This window comes from Salvia miltiorrhiza, chromosome 5, assembly GCF_028751815.1.
Source record: "Salvia miltiorrhiza cultivar Shanhuang (shh) chromosome 5, IMPLAD_Smil_shh, whole genome shotgun sequence".
NCBI classification, from domain to species: Eukaryota; Viridiplantae; Streptophyta; class Magnoliopsida; order Lamiales; family Lamiaceae; genus Salvia; species Salvia miltiorrhiza.
In genome coordinates, this window is record NC_080391.1 from 19,634,032 (window position 1) to 19,659,025 (window position 24,994).

The window sequence follows — 24,994 nt, forward strand, 5'->3', positions numbered from 1 at the left end:
ATCAGGAACCTTACGATGAGGACCAGCCCAAGTCAAAGGCAGACTTCACCACAGAAGAAAGGAAGCAAGATGAGTTAGACAACCTCGCCAAAAGCATCATCTCCGGCACCGTTCCTGACAAGCATGTCATGAAGATCATCAAGTGCAGAACAGCAAAGGAGATGTGGGACATTCTGGAAAGAATGTGCGTAGGTTCTGAGGAAATCAAGGAGAATAAGCTTTCCATAGCTTGCCAGAAATTCGACTCCTTCCACATGCTCAAGAATAGAATCACCCTTAAAGTAACACGTAAATAACTTAGTTCACGCATTATATTTGATCTTTAATTAGTTTGTAACCCAATCATAAAATTAATTTATACTTAGTAGAATTCTGTCATTTGAAAATCGTTGATCATGAAGAAGTATAAAGATGAATCAAAACGATGAGGTTAGTATAATTCAATCATCATACGTACTCATCTCAAGCACAATTAAAAAGTGATTTTATTATTAAAATGCGATTTTATTATAAAAGAAAAAGAAAAAAACCTAAAACCCTTGAAGGCACAAGAAGCAAACTAAGGGCCGAGCCTCATTAAAACCTTTTTACGGAAAACCCAAAGGGAAAAACTGTAAAAAGGAAAAAGAGTACCCGTCTAAGAACATAAACAAACGAAAAAGGGAAAAGAGCGGAAGGGAAAGTTTCCGGAACTCCGGCCTAACTATCGTCCCCAAACAATCCCGGCTCTCTACCCCACAAGAAAAAACGAACAGAGGCAAATGGCCGGTGAGACGCCGTCGCCGTTAGCAAAACCCAAACAAAGCGCCAAGCAAAAAAAAGAAGTTTACACGGCCGGTTATACGCCGTCGCCGTGAACTTCCCAGAACCACTATCCAAGCGCCAATAAACAAGGTAGAAACGCGGCCGGTTATACGCCGTCGCCGGTTTTACCCCGCAGATCACAACATCCCAAATAAACGAGAAACCGCCATGAAGACCAGAGCACCTTTGAAACTGAACAGCCACGAAGACAACAACTATGATGATGACCTCCTCCCGCGCATCGCAGCAGCAATACCCTTTACCTCCCGACCACAGATAATGCTCGCCAGAGGCTCGACGAAAGGCTTGAGTGAAGCCATCAGCAACCCCACCGCAACCTCCTCCAAGAAGACCACAGCACCTTTGAAACTGAGCAGCAACGAAAACCACAGCAATGATGAAGACCTCCTCCCTCGCAGTGCAGCAGCCGGACCCTTTATCTCCCGACCACAGAGAACGCTCTCCAGATGCTCAACGAAAGGCTTGTGCCAAGCCATCATCAACCCAACCGCAACCAACAACCGGAACCCCCTCCACCGCCAGCCACACACCTCAGCTCTGGACCGAACAACAGCACCTCCAAAAGCCCAGCCCACTCCTCGCAAAAACCCCGACATCAAGCAAAGCAAAAACCTTCATTAGAGAACAGTACGGATGAAGCTATGAATAGCCATATCCCGAGAAACCGCTTGCTTGATCTCATCAATCGCAAAAGGCCACCAACCTTCTTGTCTATCCCCGTTGGCCATGAGATCAGCCGGTTGATTTCCTTCCCTGAAAATATGAGTGACCATAATGCTAAAATTCCGGAGCCGCGAAAGCACTTTTATCCAAGCTGCAAAAAATCTCCAAGGGACATCTTTGGATCTCGTTTCAAGCAATCTCACCACATACGTAGAATCAGATTCTACCCATAGATGAAACCAACCACGCTCGTGAGCAATGTTAATTGCCGTAATGAGAGCAAGAAGTTATGCCTCAAAAGCAAAACCTCGTCCACCCTTAATGTGGAAGCAACCGCGAACCACATTCCATTTATCACGAAACACTCCACCTCTTGCGATAGGACCAGGAGCCCCTTTAGCAGAGCCATCCGTATTCACTTTGATCCAATGACCAACCGGGGGCCACCAATGAACCTCTAACATACGCGGGGGCGGACTCCTGCGCGAACTGACACCAATCCGCCTCATAATCACATAGTCGCCCCACGTGTTCCTGATCGTTCCCATCCGCGCGAAACTAGAATCCAACTCTTTGAGAAAGGCTTTGACAAAAGCAAGCACAGCTCTAGCTTCAAAATGAGTATCCTCAAACACCACCGAATTTCGAACATCCCAAATCTTCCACATAACAGTTATAATGCTTGCTTTCCAAAGAGAGAGAATTTGCGAACTGAAGCTAGCATTCCAAGCAAAAACCAGAAAGGTAGTAATATCAATGCAGCTAAGCAGCTCCGTCTTTCCAAACCAATCCAGTAAAGTATTCCATATTTGACTAACTTTCGTACAACTCCACATGATATGATCAATGGATTCTTCATCTGCTAAACAAAAATGACAACCATTAGGAGCAATCATGCCTTGTCTTCTAAGGACATCCATCGTCGGCAATCTACCATGCAACACCCTCCAACATAAAATAGATCTACGAACAGGTATAAAAGGCTCCCAAATCCACTTGCCCCATTTGACCATTGGAAAACGATGACACTTATTAGAGAAAGCAAGCGCCGCAGTAACTTCCCCTTTGACCGAGTGCTTCCAAAATCTTCGGTCTTTTTGATCCCCAAAAGACACCAATAAAATATCCGCCACAATATCCGGAAAAGTGTTCACAAACGTAGCAGAGAAGTGCCACTTACCATCAAAAAAGTAGTCTTTCACAGCGAAGTTAAGAAACTCATGCATAAAATGAGAAATTCTTAATCTGTCAACTAACTTGTATCCCAGCCAGTCATCCGTCCAAAACAATGTATTGGCGCCATTATCAATACAAGAGTAAGAATCGAGCACCAAAGGGTTAACCTCTTGCTTTACCCCGATCCAGATCGATGAGTTAGCAATAGTCCGCTTTGCATATCTAAACCTCGTGAGATAACGCGAGCTGATGATCTGATGCGCCCAATCCTCTCATTTAATCATCTTCTAGGTCAACTTCATCAGGTAGGATTGATTCATTAAAGTGAAAGAGCGGATGCCCAGACCGCCTTCCTCTTTGGGAGAGCACACACGTCTCCAACTCACAGAACAGCTAGGCCGTTGATCAACATTCCCAGTCCAAACGAAATTTTGGCACTTTCTGTCCAACGAATGCAACAGCGCTCTGGGCCATTTATAAACCTTCATCGAATGCACCAAGGAGCTCTGAATGACCGATTGCACCAAACAAAGTCTCCCTGCAATCGAAAGCTGTAAACCTTTCCATCTGGCGAACTTTTGTACGATACGGTCGTATATAGGCATGATAAAACTAGCACGCGGACTGCCAACAAAAATGGGAACCCCTAAGTACGTCATAGGAAGACTGCCCATCATAAAACCAAGAGCTCGCTGAATTTCCCTTTTACTCGCGATAGAAACACCTTTCCCAAAGATTACATTCGATTTCTCCTGACTGCATTTCTGACCAGACATCCCCTCATAATAGTTCAACACTTGTCTCAGTTTGCAGGCATTCCGAATGGTGGCATTGCAGAAAATGATAATATCATCTGCATAAAACAGATGAGTAGGGAAGTTCGTCGCACGGCTGAACCTCATAGGCACCAGATGTCTCGAATTCACACAACTGCTAATAAGATGGCTAAGGACATCTTCGGCAATCCCAAAAAGAATGGGAGAAAGCGGATCACCTTGCCGCACCCCACGAGAGCAAGGAAAGTAACCAGTGAGCTGCCCATTATAAAGAATAGAAAGCCGGGCAGATTTGAAAATTATCGAAATCCAATTTATAAAAGTCTCATGATAACCATTTGCTCTCAAAACCTGCATAATGAACTCCCAACGAATGGTGTCGAAAGCTTTCTTAATATCAACCTTGCAAGCCATATTAGAGCCCCTATTAGTTCGCTGCATGGCATTAAATCCCTCCGAACTCAGCATAATGCAATCATGAATATTTCTACCACTGATGAAGCCGAACTGGTTGCTTGAGACATGAGTCGCCGCAATCCCGCTGAGACGAGCAACAAGAAGTTTAGACATAATTTTGAAGAAAAAGTTGGATAGCACAATGGGCCGTAAATTGGAAACGGTTGACACCGTATCTTTTTTCGGGATAAGCACCATCGTGCTAGAGTTACAGCCAGTGGGAAGATAAGAGTACTGAAAAAATGCCTGAATAGCTCCCACAACATCATCCTGAATAATATCCCAACAAGTGTGGAAAAAATGCCCAGAAAAACCATCAGGACCAGGAGCACTGTTGGCATCCATGCTGAAAACCGTCGCCTTGATCTCGTACTCCTGCGGAATGCTAACAAGCTCGAAATTTTGTCTTTCCGTAATAGTAGCATCAATCAGAGCATCAATATCAAGATGATCCGCTCCCGGATGTCCATCATCCTTGAATAAATCCGCAAAGTGACTAACCACATGCTGCTCAATGACCTTCGAATCATAACAGTCAACACCATCAATCTTCAAGTGAGAAATCGAAGCATTTTTCTTCTTAAACTTAGTCATTCTTTGAAAAAATCCAGTATTCCGATCCCCATCCTTAAGCCAAGAAATACGACTCTTTTGCTGAAGCAAGCTGTTTTTCCGACTGAGGGTAACATTCAAATTGGCTTGAATGCTCACCTCCTCATCAAACAAGGCGTCCGTATAGCCAGACTCAGATATCCGATTCTGGGTATCCGAAAGTTGTCGTTGGAGTTGAGAGATGGCAGTGTCCACGTTCCCAAAAATCTCTTTGTTCCAAACTTTGATATCCCCCTTCAACCTTTTAAGTTTCAGCATCACACGAAGCATCGGACATCAGGTATCAACCGAACGCGACCACGACTCCTTTACCATGTCTAAAAACGTGGGATGTAGAGTCCACATACTCAAGAATCGGAAATTCCTCTTGCCAGGGGGCTGAGCAAGACGACACTGCATCACTAAAGGAGAGTGATCCGAGGTGAGGCGGGGAAGAGCTGTAGTAACGATGTTATCCCATAAATCCGCAAAACCTTGTGAAAAAATGGCCCTATCAAGAATAGATTCCACATGTCGTGGCAAAAACCGGCGACCAGACCACGTGTAGCGAATCCCATCAGTCGGGGGTTCAAAAAATTGAGTATCATCAATGAAAGTACAAAAATTATCACACGAACTTCTAGACGGGGAACGAGAACTGATTCTTTCATGAGCACCTTTAACAGCATTGTAATCACCAATAAAAACCGTATTACCAGAAGTAAAACGGAGGAGGTCTCTCCAAAGATCACGGCGAATAATATGATCATTATCACCATGAATAATCGCCACCCTAAAAGAAAAGGTCTGCCAACAGCAGTCAACAATCACAGCCTGTGCCGACGAGAAAATAATATTTGCAGCCACCGAGGGGTGCACCAACACCCAGATGTTCAAGCAACTGGGGAAACGACAATTCTGATGTATCAGCATAAGATTCAACGAACTCCAGTAGCTTTGTCGAACCTTTTGAAAAGCTTTTTTAGGTTCAATTAAACCTAAAACAATGGGAGAAAAGGAACTGCAATGTTCCTTAAGAAGACGCTTGGATTCATCCGTCATCCCGCGGATGTTCCAGGCGATAATATTCATTAAAACTGTTCCGATTCAGCGGGGAAGGCCCCGCTTCTTTCCACCTGATCAGCCCAACTTCCATTAACCACATTGTCCATCGCACGAATACAGGCTCTATCACTAGAGTCAATAACAAACTCCCCCGCTTTTCTGCCCATCTCGCCAGAATTCCTCAGTCGGCTTTTAATACTCTCCTCAGCATGTTTCGAAATAGACCCCCCTGGTCTAGAGTTCATTCCTTGGATATCCTGTTTAGGTGGTCTGCCGCGTCCCCGTTTAGCTGTCTTAACCTCCGTAGATATAGGAGCCTGCGCAATAGCCAAGATTTGCTCCAGACGTTGAGCCTTCATCGCGTTCTCAATAGCAATAACTTCGGGTTTTTCACATGAAACATGAGGCCTTTCATCAGCTATAATAGTTTCATCTTCTTCAGAGCTCTCAGAAACGTACTCTGTAAGCGGATTATCGTAGGCAGACTTGTGAACAGGTTTAGTGACCATCTCCAGAAGTTCCGACCCCGACAAACGTCTTTCATTCACATTACAGCTCAAAACCTGAATATTCTCCTGTCTCGTGACATTTTGTTGCTCCAACGGTTGGGGATCAGAAGTGCTCCCAGGCTGCATCCCCTCCTCTTCAAGACCATCCAGAACAATGAATTTATTTCCCATATTGGAGTTTTCTTTTGTAGTCGGAGATCGAGAGAGTCCCCTCGCTTGCACTCCCATGGTCAAAATCACCTGCTCCGAATCACCCTTATCATGGGCTTTTTCCAGAATTTCCTGCCATTGTTGTTGTTTAGAAGTGACAGCAACCTCAATCATCTGTTCTTTGACCTGCGTAGGCTTTGTTTTCTGACATTTGTCAGGAGAGTGCCCCGTGATTTTACACCTGGGACAATAAAATGGCAGTTGTTCATAAGAAAACTCAATATGGAACGCATGATCATCAGCATCAAAAAGCAGAGTATTAGGTAAGGGTTTAGCCATATCTAGTTCAACTAGAACCCGGGCAAACTGCCCAAAATCCCTTGTCGTTGAAGCTCCGTCGATGCGTATGGGATGACCGACATATCTCGCCACTCCAGCAATAACCTCCTCATGCCAATATTCAATAAGCAAATAGTGAATCTGCACCCAAACATTCGCCAAAGAAGAATGTTCCTTAAAAGAATCAAAATTCCTCGACCATTCCCGAACACGAAGATGTCCGTTGATCACTTCCCAAACATATTTAGATTTAGCCAACGCTTTGTCCGTATCATTCTGGAAGACAAACGTGTAGTAACCTTTGCCTAAAGGTATTAGTTTCCAATTGGTCGAAATCCCCCACAGATCCTGTAACTCCTTCTTAAGCATCATCGCGGGCTTTGGCTTAGTTCCTTTATTTAGAAGCAATCTACCAGTTAGCGCATGTTTGAAATCCGAAACTTGTTTCTCAAGCAGATCCTTCGGCATCTTGAAGTAAAACAAATCTCCCTCCTTAGTGGGACGTAGAGCATGGTATTTGTGAGCCGCGACATCCGGTCTCCTCGGCAAACGGTTCACCGCCATATCGGCATAGGTTCTTCTCCCCTCTTCCATCTGTCGTTGCTGCACATCCCCTTTACTTTGTAGTTGCGAATCCCCATCTCCCTTATTAGGGTTGTTCAGCGACGGCTGCGTCCCATAAGAGAGAGCAGCGGGTTCATGCAACTCCTTGCTGCCTCCAATCAAATTCTTCGTAACTGCTGCATTCGACGGCTCCCCAGCCACCAAAACGGATTGTGATGATTTCTTCGAAAAGTTATTAGAAATAGCCGGCAGATTGAGTCCATCCATACTCATCTCAGCCGGCAGAGGAAAATCGACGGCAGAAATCAAGACGGCGCGACGTAGCCTTTCATGCTAGGGTTTTTTTCTAAATAATCCTAAAAAAAAAATTGAATGTATAAATATAATCGTTGCAATAGTTTATTCGTCGCAATAACAATCCGGACAGTTTTAAGTAAACATTACAACATAAACATTAATAATGATAAAATTGAGATTTTATTGAAGAAAAGAAAAAAAAGGGAAAATAATCCTTGAAAGCACATAAACACAGATTAATGGCCGAGCCTCATCGAAACATGTCCAAAGATATCTCATTGGGAAAAACTCTTTTAGAGGTGATTGGTATGATGGAATGGAGGTGGGAATGGAATGGTGATTACTTCCTTCATTCCATTCATTTACTTGGTCTATTTTTTATAGGAATCATCATTCCATTTGGAATCACCATTCCTACGTCTATGGGAATCAACATTCCTTCCACCTATCATGGTATTAACCATTCCATTTCATTACATTCTTAATCCTTCTAAATTTAAGTTTTGACATGTATATTTGTATGACACGTGTATTATTATTATTAGTATAAAAATACTTTTTTTAATAAAAAATATTTTTAGAAAAAATGAAATATTATTAACTTTATATAAGCAATAGTCTAATATATGGATTGAAATTGATGCAACGCATTACACAATCATATACATGGATTGAAATTAATAAAATAAAACAATTTCATTGCATTCCTAAACTTTATTTCTAGCTACCAATTATAGGAATTGAATTAAACAAAGAATCACAATTCCATTCATTTGGTATTTCTTGTGCATACCAATTATCGAGCATATAAATCACCTAAGGTTTGTCATTCCTTTTCCACCCTCATTCCATTCCATTCCACTCTTATTCAATTCCATCATACTAATCCCCTCCTTATAGATAGAAAAGAGTGTCTGTACAAACCAAGAAAACAAAAGTACACAAGGAAAAGCCGACGATCGAAATTGAACACAGAACACAAATGGGCGGAAAACCCAAAGGTGAAAACTAAAAAACTAAACAACCCGTGAATGAACAAAAAGAAAGTAATACCGAAAATCAACAAGACTCGACAAACTACGACCCAAACCCCAGCGCATCGTGAAAATGAAAATACTCATTAATTAGACATTCTCATCTCAAGGCCGCTTAATAATCTCGTTGACTCCTCGAACTCATTTGAATTTATAAAAATAAGTTGTTATAATAATTAATTATATGTCTCAATAAATTCAAATATTTTAATATCAATACTCATTTTATCTACCAAAAAAAAATTGTCATTTTAGTCATTCAATGAAAAAATTACTTATTCATATTTCATTTTGTTTAGTAAGTATACCCTACCAGTTATAATCGCTAATATTATCTTTTTATTTATCAATATAGTCATTACTCTGTCCAACACTCTACCAAATTAATTAATTTAAAATTACAATAAAAGTGAAATAATTATTTCACCCATACAACCCAGTTAATTACAAACCTCAATATCATTTTTTTGTCAAAATTGTCACTCAATCAAATTAATTAAGTTAAAACTACAATAAAGTGTGACCATTATTCCACTCACAACATACTTAATCAATTTATTAAATCCCATGTCATTACAAAATAGACATTTTTTTGGTAGACGGAGTGAGTAATAAAAAGTACTATAAATAAAAAATATTAATAATATATGATTATCAAAAAATTTATATTGTATACAATTTAAGAAATGAGACATTCATTTATATCAAGTTTGTGTTCAAACAAAATTCGGTGATTTTATAGTAGTTTCAAGTTTGAATATCATATTTTTACATATTAGCCGGACACATTTGAATAATCATGATATTTAATTTCTCATTCCGAAAATATAATATTGTTTACATTTCATCCACATACTCATCCCAAAGTGTACACGTGAACTTTATATGTCTTTTAAAAATAGAAAACAATCAATAGATATTTTTGGGAATTTAATTTTTTTTAGAATAGAAAACAATCAATAGATATTTTGGGGAATTTAATTTTTTTTAGAATTTTACATCATACTCATGCAAAACACAATTAGACTGACAACATTATTCCACTCATAACATACTCAATCAATTTATTAAAACCTGTGTCATTACAAAATAGGCAATTTTTTGGTGGACGAACAAAGTAATAAATAGTATAATAAAAGATATTAATAATATATCAAAAAAATTAAATTGTACTCCCTCCGTCCCACTATTTTAGTCTTCTTCCACTTTTCACACATATTAAGAAAATGCATTTAATTTTCATGTTTTTATTTTTTATACCCTTATTTATTATTTTCACACATCATTTTTCCATTTAAGTGAAACATTAAATAAGGTTAATTTAGTAAAAACAATATTTTATATAGTATTAATTAGAAAAGTTAACTATCTTTTTAAAGACATCATAAAATAAAATAAGGGACTAATTTCAGGGACGGAGAAAGTACAATTTAAGAAATGAGACATTCATTTATAGTCTATGTTCACTAAAATTTGATAACTTTATAGTAGTTGTAAATTTGAATATCATATTAGTACAATTGTACATATTAACCCGACACATTTGAATAATCATGCTTATTTATTTTTATTTTATCCACGTACATACCAAAGTGTACACAACGTACATTGTTGGATACTGTGCTGCTTTATTTTGACACGAATAAAAATGGTAACGATACTACAATTTGTAAAGTAAAAGGTTGTGATTTTTAATTCGAATCTCAAAACTAAAGTCATATCAGCATTCATTGAACACAAGATCTGGTGCAAGATTCAGCATTACATACAAATAGTTCATCTATACATGTATACACAAGCTTTTAGCACGGCGGCCATTTTAAGGGGGAATTACAGATTATTTACTAAAAATGAGTGATACCGATTCTTATGTACAAAGGCATCCCCATGCTGCACCTGAAACCTGAAAAACCAAGAATGACTTCTTCCGAGGAACACAGAAAAGACTAATTCAAGCCACAAAGGCATACCTTAATGCATCACAACTCAGATGTTATGTCCAATTCCTTTTGGAACGAAGCCGTGTGAGCTTGTCCCTCCATAAAGCTGCAGCAAAGAGTTGGAATGAAAGCTTCATCTTATAAACACAATGTATGTGAAATACGAAATATATGCCCACGGCCACGAGTGTAATACACTGCTCCAATGAAATCTTCATTCTCAAACTCCCCATTTCAAATGCAGAAGTGCATGTGCACTAGTCACCACTCATCAAGTTTTTGAGGGAAAGACTAACTACATAATAGCAGTCGCCAGATTCAACAATATTGTGATGCCGCAGACTGAAAATTAATACCTGCATCTCTATAACGTTCCTCAACTGCAGCAATCAGCATGTTTCGCACCAAATTGAACTCCTTTGTTTCCATGCATGCTTGGCCAGTGGGTCTGTATAAATAATAACTTTGGATCTTTAGAATTATATTATGTCTACATTGTTACTCTACATCGATGGCTCCTATATGATTACTCCAGATTTTATGCATGTCTACCCTTTTCACTCTCTAGTTTGTTATTTCTTATTAAATTTTGCAGGACAGAAATCTTAAAGGATATACATTACCTGTCCAGTTCAGTAAACAAAGGGCCATCCGAAGAGGGACTCTGCACCATCACCTTTGCAGACTCAACAACCCTCATGCCATCACTATATGCCAGAAACTTGTTTACTTGTATTGGCACCTGTATACCACATTATATCAAATTTCAAAACCTCTTAATGATGGCATAGCAAACTGCATAATGCATCTTTTTTTACACATCCTATGTGTAACTAATTATTCACAGAATTTCAGGAGAACCGTTACATTTATAATCAGAAAACCAAATACACGCCAGAATAACAGAAACCACGTCTCTAAGTACTTAATATGTTTTATGTCCACATGCCAAAATGGTTGACAATGTGGTAATGGTTCTTTTACAAGGCACAAACTTGAAAGGTGTATAATCTGTATATGTTAAGACAGGTTTCAGACAAAACAAAGTGTTTCCCCACTGTTAAATACTCCCCACGTCATTTGAACCTCTTATGTAATGAAGAATTAAATGGGAAATGTGTTATCTAACTAAACTTCTTACATTGTCTCTATTTATGAAGCTTGGATCTTGCAATAGTTTAATGTAGTGTGATTGTATTAGATATAGTAAACTAAATGTTAGGATACTGAGAAACAGAATGCTAGAGCAAATATTTGGGACAGAGAGAGTAAATTAAACTCTTATTTACCACAACAACAGCAGTCCATAAATAACAAAAACTTTTAATCACTCTAATAATAACTACTTAAACAGAGCTTATGTACCACATGAGTCTTCCATACTGATGGCATAGTTATTTTACAAACTTTAGACAACCTTACCTCCATTGAGATACACTGTACCCAGAAATTCAACATCCAATGCATTTATTATGGGATCTTCTGTACATACTGCTAAAGATGTAGTTCATAGCCACGTAAAACAAAACACCCTTATGCAATTTGAATAGATAGCATGAAGCAGAACTATTTAGTTTCATTTCCTATTTCTAACTTGTGGTACGAAAAAAAAGACTTAAGATTCCTAACAATTTTTCTTCTCAGCAACATGCCCACACACTCATAAGAAGAAGGTTGAATGCTGTAAAATCAGCTCTGAGCTTGGTGGGCCCTGGATTATTACCTTGCATCTCACTGCAATGTTAATGGCATCGGACGGCCGTAAGTCAAAGCTCATGCATTCTGCTTCATTACCCAACTTCAATTGATACAGAAAAGTTGTCAGTGGACAATCATGAATAACTGTGAGCTATATTTCACCAACGAGTACACCCATGTTTTACATTTACTCAAGTCTCAAGGAAACAGGATACACTTACCTTAACAAGGTGTAGCTCAGCAAAATATGCCTCATGCACCCTCTTGGTAACACGAACAAGTTTCACCTACAAAAAAGGCGCACGATTATTTGGAAAACTGAAGCATTGGTATAGAAGAAAGTTGCAATGTATTGTGTATATCAGAAACTCACTGTATAGCCCATCTTCTCGATCATATCATTCACCACTTGGTACATGGTAGGCCTAGCCTGAATATAGAAATTATTTATATTTAAAAAGAATAAAAATTTAACTCAATAGATGAATTGGAACAAGAAATCATGGCTTACTATTTGGACATTGCGTACAGCTGCCATAAGAAGCACGCTTGGCATCTCCACTGTACGAAAGGACAGAAGAACAAGAATAAAGACATAAAAGATATACCAACTTCAGGTCTATCAGAAAATCGAGATAATATCATGCACGTACAAACAATAATCGGAAGAAGAAGCCCCGTCCCGTCTTCCATCTTCAATACAATTGCAGGATGTGGAGCATAATCCGGCAGATGACCTCCGAGAGGATTGTTATGGACACATTTCAGCTGCCTACCATCTCTCATCTTGATCATGAAACCATCTGGGCCACTTCGCACCTCAACTATATTAAACAATCAAACACACACAATGAGTTAGAATCTTTCATGTGTGCAATAACTTATAGCTCCCTCACGAGAAACAAAGCGCACCACAAGTTCATATCAAAAGAATAATCATGATCCTCAAATTTGATAATTGATACTAATAAAGTTGAATCAATGCTAAACAAAAGCATTATTGCTAGCTTACGGTTTCATGTTCAACATCATCGATCAGTCCATTCATGCCCCATGCACCAGAAAACTTAGCATGACAATACTACTTACCAGCTTCAACCACACTTGAATTCACATAATCAGCATCATTCTCACGCGAATTCCCAGCCATGCTACCATTCCCATTTGATGATGAACTGAAACTACACTGAGTTGTTCTACACGTCCTCGAATGCTGCCTGTAACCCGCATTACCCCTGCTGTAGCCAAGCCCTCCGAGCCCCAAGAATCCACTTCTAATTAATCTAGCTTTCAGTAAGGGTGAATTAATAGGTAAAGAAGGTCCATTTTGCTTTGCACGGACTACAGGGCTAACAACTGGGCCTTGTAGAGAAGCCATCGCAATTTCTTCAGAAAGGATCAGAAATTAATAGAATTAAAACATGAGCAAAATGCGCACATCTAATGAAAAACAAAGTAATATAAATATAAACAACTTCCAATAATTCTAGACATTTACTACATTCTAGGATTATTAGTATATATTAATTCCGTAAAATAAGCACATTTCAGGGAGAAATAATCATTTGCACACCTGATATGTTGAAACAAATATAAAATGCACACAATAAAGTACTCTGGGATCATTAATGATGAATTAATAATTTTATCCACAAATCACTATTACAAAATATCAGCACAAACTACATGAACTCAGAACACACAGCAAAGGCACAATCTTTCCCTTTACACTATCATTAAATCAAAAACGTCATTCCCAGAAAGTTTTAGCAAGTCAAAACACATAATAATATATAAATAAATCATAAGGTAACTTTTTTAGCGTGCTCTCTCTCTCTCTCTCACGCAGTCACGCTCTGAAAATTATAGACCCATATATCAATTATTCAATGAAACAGATAACTTTTTTAGCGCTCTCTCTATCTCTCTCTCACGCAGTCACGCTCAGAAAATTATAGACCCATATATCAATTATTCAATGAAACAGATGATTCATTATGATCACACCTGAAGAAACCAACGATCCTCCTTAGAAAGCACGAATAGTTATTAGGCGCAGAAATCCACCAAATAAGCTGCTCGATCCCCGTAAATTTTCAACCCTAAATCAGAATTCGACAAACATATTGATCTAAAGTGAAATAATGGAAGAGATGAGAAGGGAGTGGAGAGTAATGGATAGCTAACAACCGACAAGAAGTCTGGATAAATGAAAAGGATCAATGGTGTGAGAGAGAGAAGAAAAAGATAAGAGATTCTTCCTTTACATATGTTTTTTTTCTTACATACAGCTATATATATAAGAGAGAGAGACAGAGAGAGAATATAGTGTTAATAATTAGTGTGAGAGAGTGTGCGATATTTCGCAAGGAGGAACGTTCAGTTTGGATATACATTTCCGAGAGTGACATTTTTGTAACTTTTCCACAGATTTTTGGGTAATTTGCTTCTCCATTTTATGATATTAATTTTCCAAAATTTCATTAATTAGAAATAATATTAATCAAATGTTTAAATTAGAGTGATGCTAAACAGTCATATTGTGGTCGCCCACAATTTATCTAAATAGAAAATAATTTAATTTATTTTTTAAAATAAAAATAAGATTTAGTTATTTTATTATATTTTCTACATTGTAGTTATTTTTTTGTAATTTTTTGATAAATTTTTTATTTTTATTAAAAAATAAATTAAAAATAGAAATGCAAAAAAAAATTTAAAAAAATAGTACAATATAGAGAATATAATAAAATAACTAAATTCTATTTTTATTTAAAAAATAAATTAAATAAATCAATATTTTTCTTATTATATTAATGTGTGGGTGGCCACTGTGGCTAAATTTTTAAAACCATAATAAAAAAATATTAGGGGCGTGAATTGGGTTGAATTCAGATGCCCTACTCCAAAAAATTGGGTATTCCCAGCAGCGAACCCGCAATTCCGAGCAGAAATTTGGGTATCCTAATACCCGATTCGACTTGACATTTTAATTTGTGAAAATGTGGAAGTGAAGAGCTTCTTCTTGCGCTCACGGGCCTTGTGATTCTGGAAGCAGTATCTCGCCCTCGATCTTGTCGTAGTGGCGCAGAGATGAGCTGAATCTGCTCGGCCGTGGAGGAGCTGACGTATAAAGATCCTCCAAGACTCTGATCTGGTGGACGCCACTTTGATCTGCTCCATTTCCCTCTTGCCCCTTGCTGCTGCTATTCCATAGAGAAAAATGGGCGAATGACTTGTGAGGGAGAGAGATGGCCCTATCCATTTTTAGATTTGGGTAGTTCATTTTAGGGGGTGTATTAGTTGTGGAGTTTAATAGATTTCTATGGATTTTAAAAGTCTGGGTGTATTCGTTCCAGACTTTTAAAAGTCTGCAGAAATTTGGGTGTATTCGTTCAAGACTTTTAAAAGTCCATATAAATCTGGGTGTATTCGTTTCAGACTTTTTAAAATCCATACAAATCTAGGTGTATTCGTTATTCCATTGACTTCAAATCCGGAATGACTTTCATGGATTTCATCAAAAAAATACACACGACGAAATCCAGCCAAGAACCACGAGAATTGAAATCCATGGATTTTTGAGCGAGCGCTGAGTTCCAGCGCCCGCGGCCAAGAAGCCAGCGAGCGCCGGAACTCAGCACCCGTTGAGAATGTCCAGCGCTCGCTGGGTTTGAGCGTGCGCTGGGTTCCCAGCGGCCGCTGGGTTGCAGCGGTCGCTGGGCCCAGGCAGCCCAGCCCAGCAACGCTTTTAAATACCTAGGTTCAGGGTTCTCCTCACACATTCGCCAGACGCCTACCACCCCTCAAAAAAAGAAGACAAGTTCAGTTCAGGGTTCTATATTAGCTTTTAGCCAGGTATTTTTTCATAAATTTTATATCTTCATAGTATTTTAATTATGCAATTTTTCTATAGCATGAATCTTGTACCTTTATAAATTGTTAGCAACTGTATGCTGTGTTTCTATTGCATGTGAGTTGATTTTAGTTTTTTGTTGATGTTTTTTATTTTTATTCATTCATATAGTACTGTTCGGTGTCTAGTAATATTATTATGGGAGACTCTCAACCACAAGATTCCAAAAAAAGGGCAGTGTATGAAGCATGGACGCAGGAACAAAGTGATGCCTTGTTACGAATTCTGGCTGAATCTGCAATTAGGGGATGGCGCGATAATAGTGGTATATTTAGCAAAGCAACAGTAGAGGAAAGGATATTGCATGTTCTCAATGAAAAACTTAGGTCCAATAAAAATTATAATCACTACCAAAGTCGTATCAAATGGTTTAAGAGCTGTTGGAATGCGTATTCAAAACTGTTGAAGTTTAACTCTGGTTTTGGTTATGACAACGACAACAAAAAATTCACGGCCCCAGATGAAGTATGGGATGCGTATATAGAGGTAAATTTGTTATCAATTATTTTTTAAACACAATTTAATTTAAATAATATAGTTAATTAATAATTTTCTTATTTATGTTTTTAGGCTCACCCAAAAGATGCATACTTACGCACTGGGAGTTTTTCGGATTATGATGAATTGAGGCTTGCTGTTGGAAACGGTGTAGCTGTAGGAAGAAACGCAATTGGAGTGGGCAGTGCTACTGATGCTAGGACAATAGGAGTTGATGAAAGTAGAGGTCCGCTCATAGAGGAGTTTAATTACGATACTGCTACTGAAGCGTTTGTAGTACTGGGTGAAGATGATCCACTGTTATCCGCCTCCAAATCACCTTTGGAGCCCACTGAAGTGCCTGTGGAGTCCACTCAGAGAAGAGCTCCCGCCAAAAGAAGCAGAGGCCAGTTTGAGACAAATTCAGGCCACACTGAAAGTAGTTCGCATCAGGAGCTCATGGTAGAAATTAAAAAAGTCACTAGCACAATGGATCGAGTTGAAAGCCTCTTCGTGAAACGAGATACTATGATGGAGAAAAGAGAAAAGGAAAAAAGTTTTACAACTTGGGATGCTATCTTAGAAATTCCTGATTTGAGTGAAGATGACCAATACACAGCATTTGACTTGCTTGTTACAAAGTCACAAAAAGATGGATTTATGAAAATGACTGTTCCTCAACGCAAAAGATGGATAGAATTCAAGACTAGGAAATAGAGGATAGTTTAGTCATGTTTTTTGAACTATGTTTTTATTTTTGTTTCACCATCTTTTTATGAGTACATTGTTTTGTTGGTTTTATGTTTTAATAATTTATTTTGTTGATTAATGAATGGTTTTTTATGAGTATTTTTAAAAGGCTATTTTTTGTGAGTCCCTTTTATTCTTATTTCAATTATTGTTTCATTGTTTTAAATGGCAGCATGAATTATGAAGATAAAATTAACATTGCAATTGAAGAAGACATAGATGAAGAACTTGCGGATGAAATCGAAACAGAGATGGAGATTGAACTTTATGATCTTGTTAGGCAACTGATGGAAGCAGCTAAGGTAGTTATCACTCTATTGGGAAATATTATGACGCTACATCCGACTGCTGACAACGCTCTGATGCGACGACCAAAGACTAGGGAAGGATTCCGTTTTATTACGAGAATGATGGATGGAGATCCGAGCCAGTTTCGACAGTTGTATAGAATGTATCCTGACGTCTTCATCAAATTATGCCAGATCATTAGGGAGAAAGCCCATGTGGATGATACACGATATACAACTGTTGAAGAAATGTTGGCAACATTCCTCATCATTGTAGGGCACAACGATCGTTATTGTAATGTTCGTCAAAGGTTTGGTCGTTCGCATTTTGCTACTAGTCAGAACTTCAACAAAATATTGAGAGCATTGAACACCATAGTACCGGACATGATGGTTAAGCCGACTAGCGCAATACCCGCTAAAATTCGGGAAAGTACCAGATTTTATCCTTACTTCAAGGTATAATATTTCTGCTCTTGTATTATATTAAATATTTTTGGTTTTTGTATAACACATTCACCTATTATTTTAGGATTGTATCGGGGCTATAGATGGCACTCATATCCCGGCCACGATAATAGGTAAAGACGTGAGCTGTTATCGTAACCGTCATGGGGTGAATTCGCAAAATGTTTTGGCAGCTTGCAACTTTGATTTGCAGTTCATCTATGTGCTTAGTGGATGGGTAGGCTCAGCCCATGATTCCAAAATTTTAAGTGATGTGTTGTCTAGATCAAATGGACTCCACGTGCCTCAAGGTAAATATTTTCTAGTAGATTGTGGATTTGCTAATCGTCGTCAGTTTTTGGCTCCGTTACGTGGCATTCGATATCATCTCAAAGATTTCGGTGGTGACGGTCGTAATCCAAGAAATGCAGATGAGTTGTTCAATCTTCGACACGCATCATTGCGAAACGTGATTGAACGCATTTTTGGAATCTTCAAATCACGTTTCACAATTTTCAAAACAGCTCCTCCGTTCTCTTTTCAGACACAAGCAGAGTTAGTTTTGGCTTGTGCTGGATTGCATAACTTTCTCCGAAAGGAGTGTCGTTCTGATGAATTTCCAGTCGATGTTGAAGAAGGAAATGTTGCAGCAGATGTTGAGAACGATGCGGACATTTTGGATTATCTTTCTCAAAGTCAGCTGTCTCAGAGGAATGAAGCTAATGCATGGAGAGCAAGTATTGCTAATGCTATGTGGGAAAATAGACACATAACTGAAACCGATCAAGACACACAGGCGGAGACCGAAGATAATAGTTAGGGAGGTGTTTTGATGGATGTCGTTGAATTAACGTTTTATTTTTCAATGTTGGATTTTTTATGGATGTTGACGTTATTTTTAGATTTTTTTTAATGGATATTGGTTGATTTTATTGAGCATCAATTATATAATTAGGGTTGTATAAATTGGGGATTTGATGAATTCCACGGAATTCAGCATGAATTAGGGGTATTTGTTTGGGATTTGAGTAAAATCCACAGAATTCGAGCATTCTTTTTTGGAGCTCCAGCGGCCGCTGGAAGGCAGAACTCGCTGGGTTCCCAGCGCTCGCTGGGTTCCCAGCGAGTTCTGCCTTCCAGCGGCCGCTGGAGCTCCAATTCAGAATCGTCGAATTATGTGGATTTTACTCAAATCCCAAACAAATACCCCCTAATTTATGCTCAATTCCGTGGAATTCATATTTTTTGGGGTTGCTTATGTTAAGAATTTGTGTATATTTTTTTATTTTCAGTTCATCATACGTTATATTCATGTAAAATTGTATGATCATAAAAATATAATAACATGATTAAAATGTAATATGTAATGAAAACATGAAACTCATTAATCAAATGCAAACATAATTCATGAAAACAAACATTAATCATTGTTCAAAAGATAAAATTATCAAAACTCATAAAACAAACATTAATATAAAAACTCAGAAACGTGGTCTCCAAGAATCCCACTGGCGCTGCAGCTCGGCAATCTGCTGGTCTTGTGCATCAAAGCGAGCATTCATATCGTCCCTCATTGATGTCATCGATGAGTCAAAATGAGCTCGGAATGCTCCCATGGATGAATCAAAGTGTGCACGGAATGATGTGAGATCATTCTGAACCTGCTGATGGTAGTCTCTCGACATTGAACCACCAGCTGCTCGCTCTCCATTCCCCTCGTCTTCTTCCTCTGCCTCTTCGGCTTCTTCTTCGTTCTCCTCTTCTTCATCATCACCGGCGGTCCCAGATGGACCGGCACCAGGATCAATGCGGGGACGACGGCCTGCTGCAATCTCGGCGTGTATGTAGTTAACTACACAACTCCTCTTCTCATAAGGAACCAGCGTGTATCGGTCAGAAATCAATTGAGCTGCTCTGAGCTCATCATAATCAATGTACTCACCATCCAGCTCATCCTGACCATGCTGAGGCCCTTCTATCGCAGTAAGAACTCCATTCTTGTGTGCCAAACCAGTGATAATAGTAGCGAAAGAAGCATGGGCAGTAGGGCGCTTCTTCGCCCGAATCATAGCAGCCCAAATAAACTGTGAGATGCACACTTTTGTGCCATCTAAAGCACACTCCAGCAAAAATACCTCAACTGCATTCACCTTATTCGCCTGCTCCTTTCCAGACACATTATATGCAAGAAATTTATGAACAATAGCCAACGCCGGATCCTTAATGTACCCACTAGGCATACCCGAACTATCCCAATTATCACAGTCAGTCAATCGATTCCACGCTTGATTAACATTCCATCCCCGAGTTTTATCAGATAATCCACCAATACTGAAACCAAAAACAGCTTTCATTCTAGCCAAACTAATGCGATACTCTCGCTCATACATCCTAACTTTAATCCATTTCATATCACCAGCCATTTCCACAGTAGTCATAAATTCATAGCATAGAGGATCATACCCAGAAAATTCAATATTTTTAGCATACCATTTCATTCCTAGATTCTTCAAATACAAACCAACTTGCCGCTCAAGATTCAAATCATTAATCAACTCCCAATCCAAGTAATGCGGAGGAGTAATATAGTTCGAGTTAAATTTCTTAAAAATTTCTCCCTCTAATTCGCTTTGCAATTCAAATGGACATTCATACCTTTCGCTCAAAGTAAGCTCCCCTCTACCGACGTTTGCGTTCTTCGTTCGAACCATTATATCGTTGAAGGTGATTTTAGAGGGTAGTGGTATGGAAGAATTGTAGTTGAAGGTGATTTTTTTGGGGGGAGATTCTGGAGCGGCGCTGGAGAGGAGAAGAATGAAAAAAATTAGGGCGCCAGCGCTCGTTGGCCCTTTATATAGCGGTTATTTGGTCCCAGCGCTCGCTGGGTTTCCAGCGGTGCTGGGACTCAGCGGGCGTTGGCATCATGGATTTCAATTCCAGAATTATCCCCCAAATTCTTCGAAAATCAGTGAAAATCAGGGTGAAATCCAACCACGAATTCTTTGAAAGTCGTCTGGAATCTATGTGAATTCCATGGAATTTAAAATCCATGGACTTTTTAAAGTCTGTGGAAATCCACAACGAATACACCCCCCTTAGATTTTACAGAGGATTGGGTCGTTATTTTAGATTTTAGAGTCGGAATTCAATTTTAGATTTTTAGTATATTTAGAGTTTTACAAAAAAAATAAAGAATTGATTTAATATTGGGTACATCGGGTATATCGGATACCCGAGTTTCCCCGCCCCCCTAATAAAAATGATTTAGATTACAATTTTCATAGGTGGAAAGTTAAATTTATTTCTGGTAATTTTTAATAAATTATGTAACGCTTTTGAGTTTTAACGAAAAAAATAATTTATAATTATAAATAATAAAAATATTATTACACTTCATTAGGATTTCGGTCATCTAAAATCGTTAGTCATAGTGGAGCACGACCATAAATCAAAATAATGAGGTTCATATTATTTAATCACTCAAACTCATTTAAAACATATGTATACATATTTATCCAAAACATAATTAATAAAATGATTTTTATTACTGTTTTGAGTTTCAAACATTTACAATAATACTCCTTATTTACCCAAATTATTTTAATTTATAAAATATATAATTAAATAAATATAAATTGTTACAATAATTGATTTGTTTATCTTAATAAAATTTATACTCCCTTCGTCCACGAAAAAAACTTCCTATCTTTCCTTTTCGGGACGTCCACAAAAGAACTTCCTACATATTTTTGGACTATACCCCACCACTTATAATCCATTACTTTTCACTTTTCACAACTCTCAATATTAATTATAACACTTTTTCACCACTCCCAATACACTCTACTACCTTTTATCCACTCTCAATATATTCAACAATAGTTTTTCTTAAAACCCATGTCACTCCCTCCTAGGAAGTTCTTTCATGGACGGAGGGAGTATATTACTTCAAAATAAGCATGAACAATACATAGTATAAATATTTGGTAATTGCTCATTCTCATATCAATTTGCATAGTAATACATGCTGAGTCTCCGAATTCGTTTGAATTTATAAAAATAAATTATTTAGATAATTGGTTGTTTATCTCAATAAAATTTAAATATTTTATACTCCTTCCATCCCATTATAAATGGCTCAAAAATTTTCGACACGAAAATGAAAAAAAAAATGTGTAAATTAGTTAAAAGTGGTAGGACCTATATTTTTTTAAGGATTAAATTTTTTTATTAATGAAAACAAGTACTCCTTCCGTCCCACTCCAATAGGCTCATTTTTCTTTTTGGGATGTCTCACTCCAATAGACTCATTTTCCTTTTTGGATAAAAAAATTGTACTTAATTGGTGTGGACCACACCACTTTACTACTACTTTCCTACTAAAAAGTAAGTTTTCTTAATCTTCGTACCCAAAAGAGGTGAGCTTATTGGAGTGGGACGGAGTGAGTAACTTATAGTTGGACAACCCAAAATGATATACTTGTCACTTTTAGTGGGACGGAAGGAATATATAATATGATTAGTGATTTGAGCTATCTTTTTTATGTGAGGTCTTACATGATATATATTTTATATCCTCTATTTTTATTTATTTAAATATTCCATTTATACCTTTCTAATTATGTATTTTAGCTATAGTAATTATAATATTATATTTTTTCCTAAAAAAATTATTATATTATATTTTAATAATTTTAAATCCACTTTACCTCAATTAGACGATTGCATTAAATTATGGATCTGCATTATATGATATTTATATCCACTGCTAATTATAAAATCACATGAAATGAAATGTCGGTTTATCTTGATTGGCTATTTCGCTTGGCCGCTTGGCAATATTTCGTATGGCCGTAAATAAATCAAGCTGCTGGCAAATTATTCAAAGCTCGTTCAAGCTCGTTTTAGAGAAATTCGATAAATAAACAAAATGAACTTGAGCTTAATAATATTCTGCTCGTTAGGTCGCGAACACGTTCGTTAAGTGAATCAGTTTGAAAAATATAGATTATTAGTAGGTAAAATTTATATTTATCTGCTAAAATTAATAATAATTATATTAAATTTCTAATTAGCTTTAATTATTTGTTATAAGAAAATAACTAATATATATTATTATTTTGAATGAAATAATTTATTTTTTTAAAATTAATATTTTAAATATAAATATAAATTTAGAAAGTCCGTATATAGCTAAAAGTGAGTGATTAGTTTTTTATTTTCTTTTCAAACTTTATATATATATATATATATATATAGAGGAAGGCTAAAATAAGAACGCTTCTTAAAATATAAATTAGGAACCATTTTCAGCCCTTAGATCATCAAGATCTACGGTTGATTCATCATCTTGTTGGATAAATTCATGGTCCTGAGTTCGAATCCCAAAGGTAGCAAAAAATTATTTTTCGCAATTCATACCTTTATACAGTTTATTCATGCGTGTTATACATAAAATTCATGCATTTTTGCTGGTTCGTAATTCTTAAAATAAGGGTGGTTTATTGAATAACCGCCCCATATATATATATATATATATATATATATATATATATATATATAGGGTAGCGCTACTCAATAAACTACCCTTAATCTATAATATAAGACTATATTATGACCGTAGATTATATGTAATCAATGGATGAAATCTCATTTTTTGTGGGTTTTATAGTTCATTAAATAAATCAAAAAAAGTCATACGAATTTGTGGCTGAAGGGTATTATTGGCATATGTTGTTCACCTTCCATATCTACACCCATTCGATTCCGATTCTCACTCCAATTAAACCTTCAAACGAGTGGCGGTCGGCGTAGGTGGAGGAAGGCTGTTGTCGCACGTCCTGGTGGAAGGTGGCGCGGTGGTTCTGAATTGCGTAGGCGCGTTGACGACGTGGGGGGTGGCGTCTGGACGATGCGGCAGTTGCACATGTGGACGACGGTGGACTGGCGTGAGCTGTGGTGGTGGCTCTGGCGGCGACGCTGTGTGCAGGAGCGGCGCACGGTGAGGAGGAGGCAGCGCACGACGTTCAACCATCCGACGACACTTCAGCCCGCCCCCAATCCCCAACATGGCCCTACGGATCCTCACACAAAGGTCCCCAATTTCAGCCTCAAGAGCATAATGGAAACCCCCTTCACAAGTTTCTTCTGGTTCACAAAAATACTCCAACCAGTGGTCAAGAGATGCCTTCCTAGGCGTCCCTCGATAGATATGTCTAAACTTCCAAACCTCCTCGTGCACATCAAGGCGACTCAGCCAAGTAATCCAACCTTGAAAATATGGTCTCCGCACAATACCTGATTGCATGAATTATTTTTTGTTTATGTATGAATTATTTGTAAATAACAGCTGGGATTACATTTTTTATGTATTGTATAGTTCATTAAATAAATGAAAAAATTCATACGAATTTGTGGCTGAAGGGTATGATGAGTGGCTGATTGCATGAATTATTTTTGGTTTATGTATGAATTATTTATTTTACCCTCACCCTATATCTGTTGCATGAATTATTTTTTATTTTATGTATGAATTTTTAACTATTGCATGAATTATATTTGGTTTATGTATGAATTTTTACGTTTTGGGATAGTCTGATTGCATGAATTTTTTTTTTTGGTTTACGTATGAATTTTTACGTTTTGGGTCCCTTAAATTGTGGGGAAGATATTTATTAAGAAAATTGTAATTCTTAACCTCCGCCAAAATCTGCGTTGATTCCTACTAATATATGTAAACAATATCTGGCCGTTTATTTAAGAAAGATCAAGTGTCAATATTGAGTCTTATTTTATAGGTTAAGTGTGGGTCTTATTTTAGCGCAACCCTATATATATATATGTGTGTGTGTGTGTGTGTGTGTGTGTGTGTGTGTGTGTGTGTGTGTGTGGTTCTACTGAAATTGCTATTTTTGTTGAGATGTGAGACTAATGAAGAAGCATGTATATGATGAATAAAGTAATACTAATATTGAATAACAATATTAAAAAAATTAATAAAAATTTCGCTCTCTTGAAAATTCGGATGCATGCTC

General features: G+C 37.6%; 4 protein-coding genes across 4 annotated transcripts; 2 read left to right on the forward strand and 2 right to left on the reverse strand.

The window, feature by feature from the left end:
- Window positions 1-1,019: 1,019 nt before the first annotated feature.
- LOC131025621 (uncharacterized) lies at window positions 1,020-4,778 on the reverse strand. Its single transcript, XM_057955418.1, has 4 exons — window positions 3,051-4,778; window positions 1,796-2,918; window positions 1,491-1,578; window positions 1,020-1,437 (listed from the first exon to the last, which is right to left on the reverse strand). The coding sequence occupies exons 1-4, from the start codon at window positions 4,776-4,778 to the stop codon at window positions 1,020-1,022; spliced, it is 3,357 nt and encodes a 1,118-aa protein (XP_057811401.1).
- Window positions 4,779-10,111: 5,333 nt separating this feature from the next.
- LOC130986591 (bifunctional nuclease 2-like) lies at window positions 10,112-14,469 on the reverse strand. Its single transcript, XM_057910039.1, has 11 exons — window positions 14,091-14,469; window positions 13,173-13,469; window positions 12,737-12,907; window positions 12,595-12,644; window positions 12,457-12,513; window positions 12,305-12,370; window positions 12,109-12,183; window positions 11,009-11,127; window positions 10,742-10,833; window positions 10,416-10,491; window positions 10,112-10,348 (listed from the first exon to the last, which is right to left on the reverse strand). Exons 2-10 carry the CDS (start codon window positions 13,459-13,461, stop codon window positions 10,439-10,441), a joined length of 972 nt encoding a protein of 323 aa, XP_057766022.1. The 5' UTR covers window positions 13,462-13,469; window positions 14,091-14,469; the 3' UTR covers window positions 10,112-10,348; window positions 10,416-10,438.
- Window positions 14,470-16,137: 1,668 nt separating this feature from the next.
- Window positions 16,138-17,193, forward strand: LOC131025622 (uncharacterized protein At2g29880-like). The gene is made up of 2 exons (XM_057955419.1): window positions 16,138-16,485; window positions 16,570-17,193. The coding sequence occupies exons 1-2, from the start codon at window positions 16,138-16,140 to the stop codon at window positions 17,191-17,193; spliced, it is 972 nt and encodes a 323-aa protein (XP_057811402.1).
- Window positions 17,194-17,399: 206 nt separating this feature from the next.
- Window positions 17,400-18,780, forward strand: LOC131025623 (uncharacterized). The gene is made up of 2 exons (XM_057955420.1): window positions 17,400-17,972; window positions 18,046-18,780. Exons 1-2 carry the CDS (start codon window positions 17,400-17,402, stop codon window positions 18,778-18,780), a joined length of 1,308 nt encoding a protein of 435 aa, XP_057811403.1.
- Window positions 18,781-24,994: the final 6,214 nt, after the last annotated feature.

Excerpts from the sequence above, each read along its gene's own strand:
- LOC131025622 (XM_057955419.1), top strand. The coding sequence starts at position 16,138 with ATGGGAGACTCTCAACCACAAGATTCCAAAAAAAGGGCAGTGTATGAA. Across the intron at positions 16,486-16,569 it reads TATGGGATGCGTATATAGAG|GCTCACCCAAAAGATGCATA; the intron begins GTAAATTTGTTA and ends TTATGTTTTTAG.
- LOC131025621 (XM_057955418.1), bottom strand. The coding sequence starts at position 4,778 with ATGCTTCGTGTGATGCTGAAACTTAAAAGGTTGAAGGGGGATATCAAA. Across the intron at positions 1,579-1,795 it reads CCACATTAAGGGTGGACGAG|GGAAGGAAATCAACCGGCTG; the intron begins GTTTTGCTTTTG and ends TCATATTTTCAG. Across the intron at positions 1,438-1,490 it reads TTGATGAGATCAAGCAAGCG|GTTTTTGCTTTGCTTGATGT; the intron begins GTTTCTCGGGAT and ends TCTCTAATGAAG.
- LOC130986591 (XM_057910039.1), bottom strand. The coding sequence starts at position 13,461 with ATGGCTTCTCTACAAGGCCCAGTTGTTAGCCCTGTAGTCCGTGCAAAG. Across the intron at positions 12,184-12,304 it reads CTGAGCTACACCTTGTTAAG|TTGGGTAATGAAGCAGAATG; the intron begins GTAAGTGTATCC and ends TATCAATTGAAG. Across the intron at positions 11,128-12,108 it reads ACATTGCAGTGAGATGCAAG|GTGCCAATACAAGTAAACAA; the intron begins GTAATAATCCAG and ends TGTGGTATACAG.
- LOC131025623 (XM_057955420.1), top strand. The coding sequence starts at position 17,400 with ATGAATTATGAAGATAAAATTAACATTGCAATTGAAGAAGACATAGAT. Across the intron at positions 17,973-18,045 it reads GATTTTATCCTTACTTCAAG|GATTGTATCGGGGCTATAGA; the intron begins GTATAATATTTC and ends CTATTATTTTAG.